At 38.7% G+C, this 18,567-nt stretch overlaps 1 protein-coding gene across 1 annotated transcript in view; it reads right to left on the bottom strand.

The window, feature by feature from the left end:
• piezo1 (piezo-type mechanosensitive ion channel component 1) overlaps positions 1-18,567 on the bottom strand; it is a 263,867-nt gene that overhangs the window by 16,808 nt on the left and 228,492 nt on the right. The window contains exons 43-48 of the mRNA XM_043707516.1: positions 15,393-15,540; positions 14,378-14,592; positions 11,203-11,361; positions 10,792-10,939; positions 7,894-8,082; positions 3,252-3,344 (exon numbers count right to left, since the gene is read on the bottom strand). Of these exons, the coding sequence (XP_043563451.1) occupies positions 3,252-3,344; positions 7,894-8,082; positions 10,792-10,939; positions 11,203-11,361; positions 14,378-14,592; positions 15,393-15,540 (952 nt within the window). The remainder of the gene's footprint in view (positions 1-3,251; positions 3,345-7,893; positions 8,083-10,791; positions 10,940-11,202; positions 11,362-14,377; positions 14,593-15,392; positions 15,541-18,567) is intronic.

Raw genomic sequence — 18,567 nt, 5'->3', positions numbered from 1 at the left:
GCTACAGGGAGAGACTGAACAGGCTGGGGCTGTTTTCCCTGGAGCGTCGGAGGCTGAGGGGTCACCATATAGAGGTTTACAAAATTATGAGGGGCATGGATAGGATAAATAGACAAAGTCTTTTCCGTGGGGTCGGGAGTCCAGAACTAGAGGGCATAGGTTTAGAGTGAGAGGGGAAAGATATACAAGAGACATAGGGGCAACTTTTTCACGCAGAGGGTGGTACATGTATGGAATGAGCTGCCAGAGGATGTGGTGGAGGCTGGTACAACTGCAACATTTAAGAGGCATTTGGATGGGTATATGAGTAGGAAGGGTTTGGAGGGATATGGGCCGGATGCTGGCAGGTGGGACTAGATTGGGTTGGGACATCTGGTCGGCCTGGACGGGTTGGACCGAAGGGTCTGTTTCCGTGCTGTACATCTCTATGACTCTATGAAGGAAAGGAGTGAGAATGTGAACGCAGTGGAAGGAGCAGAAGAATACCAACATGACCAGGAGGTAGAACATAGCCTCAGAATTACTGCCCTCTCAATGTTGTTGCCGGTTGTCAAAATGACTTATTCAACAGTACAAGGATTTAGAATAGCCCAATCCCTGGCACAAGAGCAGCATTATATAGGAGCTCAAAGCAAACTAGCTCTTTCTCCATAAACAAGCAGACACAGAATCCAAATCTTTAATTGCTCAAGCAAAACACAGGTAATTGCAATAGATAACCTAAATCTTGGATCACTAATACTTAAGCATTAAACAGATTGACACATCTTTAAAGAGTCTAGATTAGAGTGCTGCTGGAAAAGCACAGCAGGTCAGGCAGCATCCGAAGAGCAGGAAAATCGATGTTTCGGGCAAAAGACCTTCATTAGGAGTCCGAAACGTTGATTTTCCTGCTCCTCAGATGCTGCATGACCTGCTGTGCTTTCCAGCACCACTCTAATCTAGACTCTGATCTCCAGCATCTGCAGTCCTCACTTTCGCCTACATCTTTAAAGATTCATTCCAGGATGGAAAGAGAAGGAGGAAGTGAATAATTTCCTTGAGTCTGTTCTGGGATTCAATACAATTATGGCTGATCAGTATCTTAACTCCATCTACTTGCCTTGGCTGAATGTTACTTTACTCTCTTCTCACAGAGATCTAAAATTGAATGTTTAATTTAAATTCTTTGGGGTCAGAGCTCATTATTTTTAACGTTCTTTATGGAGCTCCTTGCTTGAATATCCTGGCTCTGATTTTAAAGTTCTAGGTGCCCCACGAAGGGAAAAAGTTTCTGTTCGGTCACCCTATCAATTCCTTAACTTCCTTGCCTTCCTTGATTCCCAAGAATTCAATTTAATTTATTTACTGACTTCATATTAAAATGTATATATATTTATCAAATTCCAGTTTTTTTTCCCAGAGTATTGTTCACACCTAGCAAGGAATAAATCAGCAATGCTCCCCACTTGCCTGAATGTGTGCAACCTCTGTAACACTAAAGAAGCTTGACACCATCCAGGACAAAAAGCCCACTTGATTAATACTCTGTCCACCACTTTTAGGCATTCATTTGCTCCACAATTGACACAAAGCCTCAGCAATATGTATCACCCAAAAGATAGCTTTCAGAAACTTCCCATCCTACTTTAGCAACCTTTCAAACGAGTGACTGCTACCACCTGGAAGGACAGGGACAGTAAATACATGGGAACACCAACCCCCTGCAACTTCCCCTCCAAGCTACGCACTATCCTACTCGGAAATATATCGCTGGGTCAAAATGTTGGCATTCTCTCCCTAACGGCACTCTTGGTACACATACACCACATGGACTGTATCTGTTGAAGAAGTCAGTACATCACTACTTCCTCAAGAGCAAATGGAAACAGGCAATAAATGCTGGTCTAACCAAGGATGCCTGTACCTGTGAACATGTATAAAGAATATTCACAAGAAGAAATTCTTTAAAGATTCAATCCAGGTGGTGTATGTGCACAAAGAGTGCCGTTAGGGAGAGAATGCCAACATTTTGACCCAGCGACCAGGAAGGAACAGCGATATATTTCCGAGTAGGATAGTGCGTAGCTTGGAGGGGAAGTTGCAGGGGGTTGGTGTTTCCATGTATTTACTGTCCCTGTCCTTCCAGGTGGTAGCAGTCACTAGTTTGAAAGTTGCTAAAGTAGGATGGTAAGTTTCTGAAAGCTATCTTTTGGGTGGTACATATTGCTGAGACTGTGTGTCAATTGTGGAGCAAGTGAATGCTTAAAGTGATGGACAGTGTGTTAATCAAGTGGGCTGTTTTGTCCTGGATGGTGTCAAGCTTCTTGAGTGTTACAGAGGTTGCACACATTCAGGCAAGTGGGGAGCATTCCATTACACTGCTGATTTATTCCTTGCTAGGTGTGAACAATACTCTGAACAAAACTGGAATTTGACAAATATATACATTTTAATATGAAGTCAGTAAATAAATTAATTGAATTCTTTGGAATCAAGGAAGGCAAGGAACGTAAGGAATTGATAGGGTGACCAAACAGAAACTTTTTCCCTTCATGGGGCATCGAGAACTTTAAAATCAGAGCCAGGATATTCAAGCAAGGAGTTCCATAAAGAACATTAGAAATAAGGAGTTCCGACCCCAAAGAATTTGAATTAAATGTTCAATTTTAGAAAAAAAACATGTGGGGGGGAAGTGAATCATTTCCTTGAGACTGTTCTGGTATTCAATGCAATCATGGCTGACCTGTATCTTAACTCCATCTACCTCGATACATAACCAGTTTCTTGGTGTGCTATGATTCTACAGAAGGTGATTGCTTAGCATAGTCAATGGATTTTTTTCTGACATAAAATCCAACGCAACAGTCATGGAGCCTGACAGCAAATATTTTGTGATTGATGCAACAGTTGCTAATGTTTTTGCAGAACTGTTTGGTTCCTTTCAAACAATGTAAAGTTCTGAAGTGTTCTATTTTAAGTAAAACAGGATTCATTCAAGTACATCTCCTCAAAAAAGTTAAACCTTCATACATAGCGAGAGATAAGGCCAGCCTAACATGGCCACAATCAAATAATAATCACCTCTTATTTTCCAGTTTGTTTTATTCTTTACTTTAGTGTTTGATTTTCTAGTCAATTGCTGGAAGGAAAATGTGTTTAATTGAATCTTACTTTCCTACCGTTAGCATTATATGCTTTGTCTCAAGAGAACTGATACATCCTTTGTACTGCTGTATTTATAAGATCGCAGAATTTAAAAAGAATCTTACTGGATTGCGTTCAAATGTTGAACAAAGGTCATCATAATCCTTTTGATTGAATGGTTTTAGAGAATGTTGTTGAGCACTCATTGTAAACAGGGGCTGCAAACAAAGTGAAAGAAACATTTACTATATTCTTTATTTAATAGCATTTCCCGAAAAAATATTGTTTTAAATCATGTCTCATTATAATGATTAAAACCTACACATCTTAAGTCAAAGATTTATTCAAAACAATAGGCATTGAATAGTAACAGTCTGATACTTTTAATAATGATTAGCCTTTTAGTCAACAGTAATGCATGATTTTCCTCTGTTGTGGACTACTACATGAATTACTCATAGACATTCCACAAATTCCTTTTCTTGCGATCCACTACCAACTTGATTTTCCCAGTTCACCTGCAAATTGAAATCCCCCATGATCACTGTAACCTGGCCTGGAAAATTGCTAATGTAACCCTCCTCTTTAAGAAGGGAGTAAGGTAACAGATGGGAAATTATAGGCTGATTAGCCTGACCTCAGTTGGTAAGATTTTGGAGTCCACTGTGAAGGATAAGATTTCTGAATACTTGGAAGTGCATGGTAAAATAGGGCAAAGCCAGCACGGTTTTATTAAGGGAAGGTCATGCCTGAAAAGTTTGTTAGAATTCTTTGAGGTGGTAATGAGCAGGTTGGACCAGGGAGAGACAATAGATGTTATCTATCTGGACTTCCAGAAGGTCGTTGTTAAGGTGCTGCACAGCAGGCTGCTGAGTAAGATAAAGGCCCATGGTGTTTGAGGCAAGGAACTAGCATGGATAGAAGATTGGCTGTCTGAAATAGAAAGCAGAGAGTGGAGATAAAATGATGGAAGCCAGTGACTAGTGGTGTTCCACAAGGGCCAGTGTTGGGAGCGCAAATTTTCACTTCATACATTAATGTTCTGGATGAAGGAACTGAGGGCATGCTGGTTAAGTTTACAGATGACTCTAAGATAGATGGAAGGACAGGTTGTATTGAAGAAGTAGGAATGCTGCAGAAAGATTTAGACAGGTTGTAGAGTGGGCAAAGAAGTGGCAGATCGATTTCAATGTGGGAAAGTGTAAGATCATGCATTTTGGTAGTAGGAATAGAGGCATGGACTATTTTCTAAATAAGAGAAAATTCAGACATCTGGAATACAAAGGGACTTGGGAATCCTAGTCCAGGATTCTCTTAAGGTAAACTTGAATGTTGCGTCGGTAATTAGGAAGGCAAATAGAGTGTTGTTACTCATCTTGAGTGAACTAGAATATAAAAGCAGATGTACTTCTGACACTTTATAAGACTCCGGTCAGACCACATGTAGAGTATTGTGAGCAATCTTTGGCCTCAGAGCTCAGGAAGGATGTACTGACTGTGGAGTGGGTCCAGAGTAGATTCGCGAGAATGATCCCAGGAATGAAAAGCTTAACATATGATGAGGAAAATTTGAGGATTCTGGGAGTATACTCATTGGATTTTTGAAGGATGAGGGGTGGGATCTGGTTGAAACTTACAGAATACTGAATGGCCTAGACAGAGTGGATGTTGGGAAGATATTTCCATTGGCAGGAGAGACGAAGATCCGAGGGCACAGCTTTAGAATAAAGGGAAGACCCTTTAGAATGGAGGTAAGGACAAACTTCTTAAGCTATAGAGTGGCGAATCTGTACAAATATTAGGTGTAGATTATTGGATTTCCACAAAAGGCTGTGGAGATCAGGTCATTGAGTATATTTAAAACAGAGATAGATAAGTTCTTGATTGCCAAGGGGATCAAAGGCTATGGCAAGAAAGTGGGAAAATGGGGTTGAAAAACCTATCAGCCATGATCCAATGGCGGTGCAGACTCGATGGAGCAAATGGCCTAATTTCTGCTCCTATGGTCTTAAGTGACTCACCAAGCCTGGAACTTAAACATTCTGCAGCGTCACCATAATTTGAGAACCAACCATCTTTTAATAATTTGTACCAATAATGGTCACTACTGGGAGTTCAATTTTTGGTGAAAGAGGAGACAGAAGAGAAAGTGAAGAAATCTGGTTCTAGAAATTCCAGGAGAGAGGGCTATATTGCTCATGGAAGAGAAGTTGGTTGGCTGGTTAGAAGCCCATTCTGTAACAACAAAATGCTGTTGATAGGCCAAAGAAAGTCCTGGTGGGACTTCCACCTTTCTCCAGGAGGAGAAGTCACCCTCAGGAGCTGCTGGCCAATCCGAGTGGTTGGCAATTCCAGCAGTCTGGCAGCATCAGAACACCATAACGTGTACTGCCAGGACCATAGGCAGGAAGAGAGGGCTCATGGATGCCCTGGTTGGGCCAGATGCACTCTTCAATGATAGCAACTGATTCCTTTCTACCAATTCAAACATATTGAACAAGAAAGTTGAATGCCAATTATACTATGGCATGGGCAGCATGATATTGGGGTCACTTTATTTACAAACGATGGGACCTCAATGCACTTCCCTGATTATATCCACAAAATATGCCTCCCTATCCAAAACATTGCTGGATATTACATGCCTCACCAGACACGTTGAGAATAATTGCAGTAACTTTCAATCCAAATGAATCTGCACAAAATGTGCAGCTGATGATTGCTCAGGGTACCCTACATAAACGTGCCTAAAAGATCCACAAGAGACTGAGATTCTTCACACCCCCTGTGCAAACAACACGTGTAAAGAAACAGTAAAGAATAAAACATAGAACATTACAGCACACTACAGACCCTTGGGCCATCAAAGTTGTGTCGACCAGTGGAACCAATCTGAAGCCTATCTAACCTACGCCTAATATTTTTACAATATCTAATTGCTCAATTTCTGAACCTGCTATGACCCTTTTTAGCAATGATTACTCATACATTTTCTATATTCATATTATTACAAAAAAAGTCTTTCTTTACTTCCATGTTTCAGAAATGTGGCCAATCTGAAATGTAAAGGTGGCCTTCTAGAGGTTTATAAAACCATAAGGGGCATGGATAGAACAAATAACTTAAGGTCTTTTTCCCAGGGTAGGGTTCAAAACTAGAGGATATAGTTTTAAGGTGAGGGGGAAAGACTTGAAAAGGACCTAAGCGGTAATGTTTTCACACAGAGGGTGGTGCGATTATGGAATGAGCCAGCAAGAGGAAAGTGATGGATGCAGGTACAGTTACAACATTTAAAAGACATTTGGGCAGGTAGTTGGATAGGAAAGGTTTAGAGGGACATGGGCAAATGCAGCAAAATGGGACTCGTTCAGTTTAGGAAACCTGGTTGGCGTGGATAAGTTGGCTGAATGGCCTGTTTCTATGTTGTTTGACTCTATGACTATAAATGTTCAAATGTTCTTGGCTTTCCCTTTGGGGATCTGACAGGACAAGTGCAAAACAAACAGTGGCTGATTTAAAAAAAATCCCTTGAGCTTTCCTCCAGAATTTGTGTGAAATATTTCTAGATAAGTGGAAGAATACCTGGAAAGAGTAACAGGATGTGTTCCAAATGGAATTGGCTGGATTTTTACAGTCTGGCTGACCCAAGAGGCCTTTACAATTGTGGGAGAATCCAATGTAAAAAGCACAGGTGAGAAACCCACCTCAGCAAGAACATTTGAAATTAGTGTCAAGTTAAACCGGCACCAATTTTTAATGTTTCAAGTGACATAACCAGCACCATACAAGTCACAAAACTATTGAAATGTCATTCTTTGTGAATTAAGGATATGGTCTATTTAAGTGTCATGATCTCAAGTTATTTCATTCCCCTGTCCTTTAGAAATTGGGGAGGGGGATAGAAAATGAGCTAACAGCTGTGGGTGTGCTTTGATGGGCTATCTGGTGTAGCTTAGAAAGAAAAAAAATTAATAATTTGTTCCTGCAATTTCAATGAATTTCATTGTTGTTTTCACCTCAAGGATTGTTATATCATTGAGAGGATTAAAAATCTTTGAAAGGGTTTCATGCACGAGAACCTTTCTTCCAGTGTCTGGTCAGTATGAATGAGAGCTCTCTAAGATTGTTAGAAGTTTATCTTCTTAATCTGAGGTCAACCCATAGTGAATACTAGGCAAGTAGTTGTGGACTGTATGAGGATTATGGGGAGCTTTCTCATATCGAATATAGACTGGCAATAATGGTACTAACAAAGAACTAGAAAGAAGTTTACTACAAATACTGTTAGCTGGGGAGACGAACAGTGCAAGGAAACTTGACAACCATAATTTTGTTGAAAGCTTAAACTGAGAATAGGATCAATCATTTTTCTTACTCCAGCTTTCCAATAGTATTAGCTTCACTGCTGGTAATGAGTGTTTTGTTTTGGCTTATAAAGAACAGATTAGCTTTTAGAGAGCTGGCTCACCTCACTACTGCTATTGTTGCTCAGTACAGACAAAATGAGGCTCAATGTACTACATGCAGCATGACAGGACAGACCTATAGGTGTCTGAAGGCCTAATTCTTCTTGGAGAAAACCCAAGGACATATATCTCCGTCATCAAGGAAAATAAGAAAAATATCTACATACGACTAGATAGGTAGCCAACATGGACAATGTGAGCCTATGTCGTGAATACAATGTGGAAAATTTAGAACAGACTTTCCTTAAATGCTGAAGCCAATTATGACAAGTTGCTGCAGTGTTTAATAATAAATAATTACCTGATAGCCACCAAGTTTGACTGTTACAGTCACGTCTACTGGATGATTCACCACGCCAACTACTGATCTGACCAATGACATGAAAAGAAGGGGAAACCAGATAATGCAGATGAGGAAAAGAATGATGAGGCCTCCCATTCCATACTTCACAATTTTCTTCTTCTTCTGACCCTTGGGCTGTGGATATCTCTATAAAGACATAATCATAACTGCCCGTTGGAAACAGCTTCGCAGGGGTTTAAAAATGTGTGTATTAATAAAATGCTGTGGCAGAATCTATTTCCATTGATGACTGATACTTCAGACATTCTATCAGCAGAATTAATAGCTCAAAGTTTTTTGTCACATTAATGATGAGGTTAATACACTGAATATTGTGCATGAGGAATGCAACAGCATTTCAGATATGTGACGAATGAAGAAATCAAAAAGTTGTTTCTCCAGTACACCACCATTTTGTCAGCAGCACTTCTCATGGTTCCCTCTTCAAATGTATTGAGTATTGTAGTTCTTCATCTGGAATATTATATTTGGCACAGAAATTTCAGCTACACCATTTCAATATCTTTTATATAACCCTTTTGCTCGAGTAAGAAGTTCCAACGTCCTTCACAAGAATTTTATAGAACAACATTTCAAATAACCTTGTAACCATGCTATAAATGTTAGGTAGTGCCAATCAACCTCTCTGCCACAGAATATTAACAATGACAAGGACAGCGCTTTATCTCTTCAGATTTTGTTCCTTTTTCTCTCATTCCAAAATCTTCCCTCTCTTTATTAGTCTGTCCTTTACTCAATTTTAATATTAAGCAGGGCAAACTTCCATTTCCTACACAGTTAACTTTGAACTGTAATTTTCAGAACCTGTGAATCTGATTGGTTAAGACGGCACACAGTCGCTTCACATCAAACATTCAGCAACATGAAGGACAAAATATATTCAACATTAAAAGGGCAAGGACAATTGTAACTACCAGTGAGAACCATTCATTGGTCTGTATCAGAAAATACTTGGTCCTTACGGATGTCCCTATCATAATGCAAAAAAAAATTAAAGCTGATAATCTCTCCAGGGCATGCAATTAATCATGAAAATCAACGAAAGAAGATGAGATTAAATCAAATTCAATTTGTCTATTTGTATAAACATAAGAACAGGATGAGGCTATTCAGTCCCTTGAGCCAGATTTGCTATTCAATAAGTTCATGGCTGATCTGATTGTCACCCCAAATTCACATTTCTAACGATCCCGATAACCTTTCAATCCCTTGTGTAATAAGATTCTATCTATCTCTGCCTTAAAAATATTTGAGGATTCTGCTTTCATCACCTTTTTAAGAAAAGAATTCCAAAGACTCAGGACTCTCAGAGAGAACACTTTGTCTCAAATGTTTGACCCCTAATTTTTAAACAGCATCCTTTTTCAGATTCTCCCATGAATGAATCATTATTTTGTGAGATAAACTGTAAAATTTACATACTTTTAAAATATTTTTGTATTTATTTTAACTTTGGCCTTTGAATTATTATTTAGTAACATATGGGTTCTCAGAATGTCAGATGTTGATAATTAACTTGCAAGGATTTTTTTTTCACAGTGATGTTTTTCACAACAGTTCTTGAGAGCTTCCTTGGCAGCACAAATCGGTTCTTGTTTTTCTTAGGATATTTTATGACATAGTAAGGTAGACCATTGTGCATTAAGTTTTGTTAGAAATTTCTGGACTGAGTTTTTTTTTTAAAACTTAGGGGAAACACCCATAATGAAGAGGGAGAGACTTTTTTTTTTAAACACTTTACTGACAAGTGCCTGTACATTTGATGTTTGCATTCTGCTTTCTCCTACAGTCTTGGTTACCATTCTCAGTTACAATATAGCTCATGGCAAGTCATTCCTGAGAATCAACCATTTAACCAAGCAAAGCTCTTCTTTCTTCTAAATTAATTCCTGCATCAAAGCATCTAGGGGGTGTCTGGAATAAACCAAATGATGTAATGTCCCACTAATCTTCATGGTAAATAACTGCTGGAAGTTCATACTTATTTAAATTTACTTCTTGTTTTATTTATTTTTTCTCTGCTCCTATTTTCTGCCCTTATTTTGAAGTAACAGGCTGAATGTACCGTATCTATTTGTAGTGAAAGTCAAAAGTCACCATAGTCCCAGATCTGCTCTCTCATCTGACAGTCACCAAGCCTCAGGCAAGTTTCAGAAACCAAGGCATTCAGGAATATTGTACTTTTAAAGTCTGAGAAAATTGTTATAATAAAAATACTCATTGTGTGCGATATCAACAGTTTCAAAACTTGGATTTTTGTTCATAGTTGGTTATTATTAAACCATTCATTATCAAATGTTGGGACATAATTTGGCAGCGTTTGGACACTGATTGCAGAATGAAAGAAAGACTTGCATTTATATAACACCTTCATGACCACAATTCATCCAAAATACTTTCCAGTCAATGAAATGCATCATTTGTAAAAGTGTAGCCACAGTTGCAATGTAGAATTATGGTAGTTAATTTGCCCAAGCTCACAGAGTGCAATAGGATGAATGATGATCAGATAACTTGTTTTGCAAAATTGATTGAGAGATAAATATTGGTCAAGATACCAGAAAAACCTCACAGTCCTCGTTCTAAATAGTGGCATGGGATCTCAAGTGTTCACCTGAAAGAGCAGACAGTGCCTTAGTTTAAAGCCTTATCCAAAAGACAGAACTTCTGACAGTGTAACTTGCCTCAGTATGTAAAAATGCTGTCTACTCGTTTCAAGACTTTGCATAGTTTACTAGAACAGAACTCTTGCTGTAATTAAACAGTATTTTACTTCTATACAACTGAATTAAAATTACAATTAACAAGGTCGTTTATCATCATCAGAATAAATACCTTTTCTGTTTCCCGGCTACACTTGATAATAAATATATTAGCGTAGATGTCTTCAACACACATCCAGCTTGAGAGAGAAAGTGTAGTGTCTGTGCAAACCCAGTCCATTACAGCACGAAGTTCCACCAAAAATGGCACAAGACGGAATCTAAAATAAGACACCTATTTAAAAATGGGGCTATCCTGAAAATGACAACAAATGTTGAACAAACACATGGCTGATGAGTTAAAAATGCAGCTACTTGTTAAAATATCACAATAACAGAAGGACTCAGCTCACTGCCTACCTGCAATTGTACTTACACATCCCAACTGATCTTTAAAATTCAAAAATGTTGGAGTGTATTGGGAGTTAAATAAAAATACATGTACAATAATTTATAGATTACAAAGCTAACCGTCCCTACTTACCCTTGAAAAAGAAAAAGGTTTAGATGATTGTATTTCTTTGTGAGGAAATTACCAAGGATACGAGTTGGGTAGCCACAGCGGATCTGGTATGCTGATAAACCAAAATAGATGCATTTCACAAAATACCAGAGCTGTGCCACTGTGTTCTGGTTAAACATTCTGGTTAAAAAAAGGATACATACAATAAACAAAAAAGTTAGGTGTCTGATTATTGCACTAAACAATTAACTGAACAAATCATGAAGCTACAGATACTTACATGATCATACTACAGCATTGTTTGGCAATGTGACAACAATAGATTGTGTGGGATATAACCACTTTAAGGAAATACTTCATTGATAATTTGATACGACTAAAATACTTAATATAACTATCATGCCCACTGACCTTTGTCACTTCACCTCTAATGCTTTCAAATAGTGCTTCTTATTTACAAGAAGTCAACTAGTTCCAAATTTATATCAGTCAGTCAAGCTTCATTGAAATGTTGAAGTAGTTATATAATGTTAGTGTGTCAGATTATCTTGATTTTCAAAAAACCTTTGCCAAGTGGCAGAAGAAAATGTTTTTGAGGTTGAATCATGTGGGATTGGCAGCCAGCCTTTGGGTTCCATTTTCTTAAAAGTAGTTTCTAATAATAATGGTTCAGTGTGATAAGTGAACATTAGTGGGATTCTATCACAATCAATGTTACTGACGTTCTCCATTTTTAACAATGATCTGGATGAAGTTCATGGACGATTTGTCCATATGTCCAGACAAAGATATATGGGGCTGTAACGACCTGAGATGAGAAATATAGAATGGTGGTAACTCTAGATCTTTTTGCGGAATGGAACCATGTCTAGCAGATGCATTTTGATATAAATGATGGGGGTGGGGAGCAACAGCAAGATGTATACACCATGTAGAGTCACACCCTGAGCAGTAGAATGACCTATGCACATACCATTAAAGGTTCATGGACACTGGTGTCAGCTTCAGGATTATTCAGTTCAAAACAACCAAAAATAAATCCTATCCTTGTATAAGACCTTGGATTGGTCATTTCTAGAATACAATGTCTATTTTTCTTTTTGTCACATGATGGATAATCTAGAGTCACTTCTAAAGCTCATCGAGTCATTAGGATTCATTCTCAACCTATTCACAAGTGGGGATAATTTCTTCTCATCTACTTTATCCAGATTTATCATGATTCTGAAAACTTCTATCAGATCTCCTCTCCTAGGAGAACATTCCCAACCTTTCCAACATATCCTCACAACTGACGTTCCTCATCCTCAAAACTATTCTGTGGATCTCTACTACATTCACTCCAATGTGTTCACATCATCCTTGTAGTGTGGTGCCAAAATTATACACAATATTCCAGCTGAGGTCCAACGAGTCTCTTGTATCAGTTCAACACCACCTCCTTATTCTTGTACTCTCAGCTCCTATTAATAAAACCCAATAAAATATGGTGTATTAACTGCTCTCTCCACCTATCCTGTCACAATCAAGAGTTATTCATATATATGCCCTTGTCCCTCAGCTCCTCTTTAGAATCAAAACCATCATTTCATGTTGTCTGTACATGTTCTTCCTTGCAAAATGCATAACCTCACACTTCTCCACATTGAAATTCATCCACCACCTATCTGCCTCTCCACCAACTTGTCCAAATCTTTTTGGAGTTCTACACTATCCTCCTTACAGTTTACAATGCTTCCATGTTTTGCATCATCTGCAAACTTTGAAATTTTCACCTGCACACCAAGATTCAGTTCATTAACCAATGTCAGAAAAAGACTACAAAACTACCTGCAGGATGAAAAATACACATTGCCCATTATTGTTTCCTATCAATCACCCCAATTTTGTATTCATGTCACTGCTGTTTCTTTTATTCAATGAGCTGTAACTTTTCTCAAGCCTGTTATGTGATGCCGTACAGAATGCCTTTTGTTACCTTTTTAAAAACTCCAGCAAGTTAGTCAAATATGATTTTGCCTTTAGAAATCCATGCTGACTCTTCTAATCAATCCATCATTTTCCATGTGAATACTGATTTTCTCTCAAATAATTGTTTCTCGAAGTTTCCCCATCACTGAAATTAAAACCACTGGTCTGTCTGGTGTGAGTAATCCACGTTAGCTAGCCCAGGAGTGGGGTGATGCAATTTTACAAGAGGACTTAATGGTAGTTGTCTTTTCCCTAGGATGGAGGACTTCAAGACTAGAAGGCACATTTTTAAGGTGAGAGGAGAGAGATTTAAAAAAACACATGCGGGGCAAATGCTTTACACAGAGGGTGGTTCACATCCGAATGAACCTCCTGAGGAAATGGTGGATGTGGATACAATTGCAACATTTACAAGACATTTGGATAAGTACATGAATAGGAAAGGTTTGGATGGATATGGGCAAGGAGCAGGCAGGTGCGACTAGCTTAGTTAGAGATTATGTTTAGCATGGTCTGGTTGGACCAAAGGGTCTGTTTCCGTGCTGTATGACTGTAAGACTCAAAAGTTTAATTTATATAAGAATATCTACAGATTTGTTGCAAAAGGGAACTGGATGAGTTCCTAAAATTTGACAATATATATGCAATATAAGTAAGTTACTGGGAAATGCACATTATAGTATGAGCTTAGAGAAAAAAATTCACAGATTTCCCTAAACTATCCAAAACTTTTCACCTTTTCTGTCTTTCTTTGGAAATTGCACAACTTAGTGGACATGGAATTGGATAACAGTTTGCAGGAATTATACAATCTCAGTATGGACAAGCTCAATGGACCCGCTGGACAATAACATAGATACGTATTTTACATCAAGTGTACATGTAACAATAAAGAGCTTTCATTTTATACTGTTTAATTAGCTATTTAAGATTAAGTCTGAAAGGTAACCAATTAAAAGAAGTACTAGAATATTATTAGTACCACACGGCGACAATCAAATGTTCAAATAATCCAAGAACTGAAATTTGTAACTTTGCATTTATGGAGTTATTCTAAACAATTAAGTTTTTGTTTCTATGAGTATGGTAGCAATTTGAACTAACATTGTTAGCACTCATAAACAAGCCAAACAATCCCCAACAGATTTGATTTTAATTTCTCCTGATTTATTTCCTTCCCCTCTCAACTTCCTTTCAATCTCCATTAAGCACTCTTATTACTTACCGCTCAGTGACTGCAGGTAATATGAAGAACATCCAAAAATGTATTCCAAAGACAAGGATTATCTGGAAAATGAGCTTTCCTAGTACAGTTTTGCGCAGATATAATGCACGGTCTATTACCATAGTGGAAAACTGAATAAGCACCATTACCAGGAAAGCCTCGGGAACTTGATCATCAGACAGTGTTGATGCAATATCAGCAGCTGCTGAATGTTTCTATTTGGGGAAAAAAAAAGACTTCAGTGCATTAAACAAAAAAATCAGAGCATAGCCGCTAAAGATGTTAATGACTCATTGCATTACCAGATTAAGAACTAATCCAGTGCATTCAAACAACAAAGCTTCATGAATAGATTGTAGAAATGCTCTTAATTTCTAGCCTCGCTATATGAAAAACATGAATTGCTGTGTGACTATAATGTCTGGGGCAAAAAATAAGCTTCAAGTATTAAAATCTTGGTTATAACAAACCGTAGATTTCAGGACCTTGAAGCTGCCATTGGAACGCAAGGAAACATTTTGTCAACGTTTATTGAATGAAAATTAGTTAATCTTTTAAAATGGCTATTGTAAAATTGCAAGAATGAATAAGCTTTATTGAAAAATTATTTTCTTGGTTAAACAGCGATTATAAAGTGCATGAAATCCAAACACTATTTTAACTTCATCTTATAGCTTGGTGAATTTGGTCAGTGAATGCTCGGTCAGCTGACCACGATGGGGATTCAGGAGAAAACCAAGGATTAGGCAGGGCAAATAAAAAGAAAATTATAAACAAAAATTAAGGTTTCCTGATTCGAATCAAAAAAAGGTTTGCTGCAAATGCAGACCTAAATGCTGTTAGGCATGACTAAAACTAACCTCCATTTGTCAATTTTTTTAATGATGACACCGATTAAGAATGTTCGCACATGAACAGTGACCACCAGAGCAAAACTTGGACAGGAATCAATGGGACAAAACTAGACAAAAAAAAAAGCGTTTGCATATTCACAATTTAAAGGTTTGGTACTTACCCCAAATGCCCAGAATCCAAAGATAATGATCACAAAGTCTATTACATCGGCTAGAAACATGAGAGCGTAGACATCAGTTGCTGCACGATATTTTGTATGGACAATGTCATAGAAATAGCTGTGCAGGGGCCTGTAAATACTTTGAACCCTGGTAACATGAAAATGTAGCCTTAGTTTACAACAGCAAGGAAGTTGCCAAACAACTTTAAAGACTTTTTTTTCCCCCCACTGTTTCCACATTTATAATCACCTAGAATTATTCAATCATACAACATGGAAGGTGGGCATGAATGTAGTAGTTGTCCATATAGCATCTCAACCAGCCCCATTCCCTCACTCTTTTCCCTACCGGCCTCCATATTTTTTATCCTGACATAATATAGAGGAGCACGGGCAGCTGCCAATATGCACTTAACCCGTCTTCATTCAGGATTGTCAAGGCGATAGATGAGTGACGATGGGATGGAGGTTGCAGTGGACAGGGCTGGGGGGCAGAGATCAGTAGGAAGATCAGGGGTTGGTTCTTCCTGATGCCAGGGCCCTACAGCGTGTCCCGAGTGCCTCTGAGTGAAGTCCCCCATTCCACTATATACACAGACACATACAAACCCTTTCAGGTTTCCTGCATGGCAAGTCACTTGATTACTTCTGGCTGAATAAGGACAATAAATGACAATTAAATTTCACCAGGTATTCCAGTTAAGCCAAAACCAATGACAAAGGTTCACCAAAATCTTGTGGCTTTTCTACTCAGCACCTCAGGATAGTGCAAATCTAACCAGCTGCATTCTCAACCTACAGCATCACCTTCAATGATTTCTATTCATGTACCCTTGGGTTCTTTTGCTCTGATACCCTTCATATTATAACCTTGATTTTACATTGTCTTTCATCTCAAAATCTCCTACTTCACAAATCTCTGTATTAACCTCCTTACAGTTCACAATACTTCATGCTCTGCATTCCCAAGTCAAAACTATTAATTAGCTCAAGAAAGTAATGGTCGTAATTCTGACCCCTGGAGAACCAATATATGCCTTGCTCCAGTTATAGAATCAATTGTTCACCATGCTCTCAGTTTGTATTTTCTTTATTTTGGACTGTGGACTTGCCTTAAATCAAGGAGACTGCAAAGACATGGCTGTAATTTTTTTTAAAAATCATGTTTACTGGAGCACGTTGTCAGTTGTACTCAATACTGTCTTTTCCTGGACCAGCAAGGCTAAATCTCTGAAGCTGATGGGTCCTGAATAATAGGACAACTACTTGACAACAACATTTTGATTAATCAGACTCTTATGGGGCCGATGGTGCTGAAACACCTCAAGAAAGCATCAAAAATCTCTCTCTCAGTTTCTCGATTTCTCTCACTGATTCGCCAGATACCAGAAAATCACTTGTATCAGCAAGATGTCTTCCATTCAACTTTTCTTCAAATTCCTTTGTTACAATGAAAAAGAGAAAATCACTTTCAGAGACTCAAACTGTCAACTTCTCAATCAGTGAATGAAAGACAGCATTGGTGTGCAAGCAGCATTGTCTCATTAGCAAAGAAATAAAAGGAATTGGAGGAGCCCGAAAGAAAATGAGACATTGAATCCTGTGGTTCAGACTGGTATCATCAAACTGCATTTCCAAGACACAATATTAATTGTGGGAAAAGAAAGTGTCTGTTTGTGAAGGGGGGAGTTTAAGAAGGGATAGAGTTTAATTTATATAGTTACAGGTTAGCAATTCAATTTCTGGGGTTTGACATTGACTAAAAACAATTTATTCACTACAAACAGTTATTTTCTCATTAAGGTCAGAACTTTGGATAGTTTAATTAATTATTTTTTTTTTACATTTGTGATCACCCCAGGAAAGGTGTAGTTCGATTTCCAGCACTCGACTCCAGTGAGCCATGACACTGTCATTTGTCCAACACTGGATCTGCTTAGTTGTCCTTTTTATTTCATCGTCCTCAACATTACTGACAAGTCTACTACGTGACATTATATCAAGCATCTTTTGGAAGTCCATGCATAGCACGTCAACCACATTACTCTCAGCAAATGTAAGCAACATAAGAAAACATCCAGTATAATTGTGAGGGATCCAAAAACCTGAGGGCAGCATGGTTAACAGTGTAACCATTATACACAAGTTACTGTTTTTGGCAGTTTTCAAAAAACGTCAGTTGATGGGTACTGGAATTACCTTTCACCATAAGGTTGAAATATCTGCCAAAATGAGTGCTTGCTCCAGCACTCCCACCAGCTAACCATTGGCCAGCCAATTACTGCCCAAGCAATCCATGGTCAATCAGCAGCAAAGTGTTGGGAGGGGTCATTGACAGTTCTACCAAGCAGCAATAGACAATAGATGCAGGAGTAGGCCATTCAGCCCTTCGAGCCTGCACCGCCATTCAATATAATCATGGCTGATCATTCCTAATCAGTATCCTGTTCCTGCCTTATCTCCATAACCCTTGATTCCACTATCTTTGAGAGCTCTATCCAACTCCTTCTTAAATGAATCCAGAGAGTGGGCCTCCACTGCCCTCTGGGGCAGAGCATTCCACACAGCCACCACTCTCTGGGTGAAGAAGTTTCTCCTGAGCTCTGTCCTAAAAGGTCTACCCCGTATTTTTAAGCTGTGTCCTCTAGTTCGGCACTCACCCATCAGCGGAAACATGTTTCCTGCCTCCAGAATGTCCAATCCTTTAATCATCTTATATGTCTCAATCAGATCCCCTCTCAACCTTCGAAACTCAAGGGTATACAAGCCCAATCGCTTCAGTCTTTCAGTGTAAGGTAATCCTGCCATTCCAGGAATTGACCTCATGAATCTACGCTGCACTCCCTCAATAGCCAGAATGTCTTTTCTCAAATTTGGAGACCAGAACTGCACACAGTACTCCAGGTGTGGTCTCACCAGGGCCCAGTGCAGCTGCAGAAGCACCTCTTTGCTTCGATACTCAATTCCTCTTGTTATGAAGGCCAGCATGCTATTAGCCTTCTGCACTACCTGCAGTACCTGCATGCTTACCTTCATTGACTGGTGTACAAGAACACCCAGATCTCTCTGTACTGCCCCTTTACATAAATTGATTCAATTGAGGTAGTAGTCTGCCTTCTTGTTCTTGCCACCAAAGTGGATAACCATACATTTATCCACATAAAACTGCATCTGC

This window comes from Chiloscyllium plagiosum, chromosome 17 (genome assembly GCF_004010195.1).
Source record: "Chiloscyllium plagiosum isolate BGI_BamShark_2017 chromosome 17, ASM401019v2, whole genome shotgun sequence".
Taxonomy (NCBI): domain Eukaryota; kingdom Metazoa; phylum Chordata; class Chondrichthyes; order Orectolobiformes; family Hemiscylliidae; genus Chiloscyllium; species Chiloscyllium plagiosum.
The sequence above is the reverse complement of the archived record's forward strand: the minus strand, read 5'-3'. Positions and strand labels throughout refer to the sequence as shown.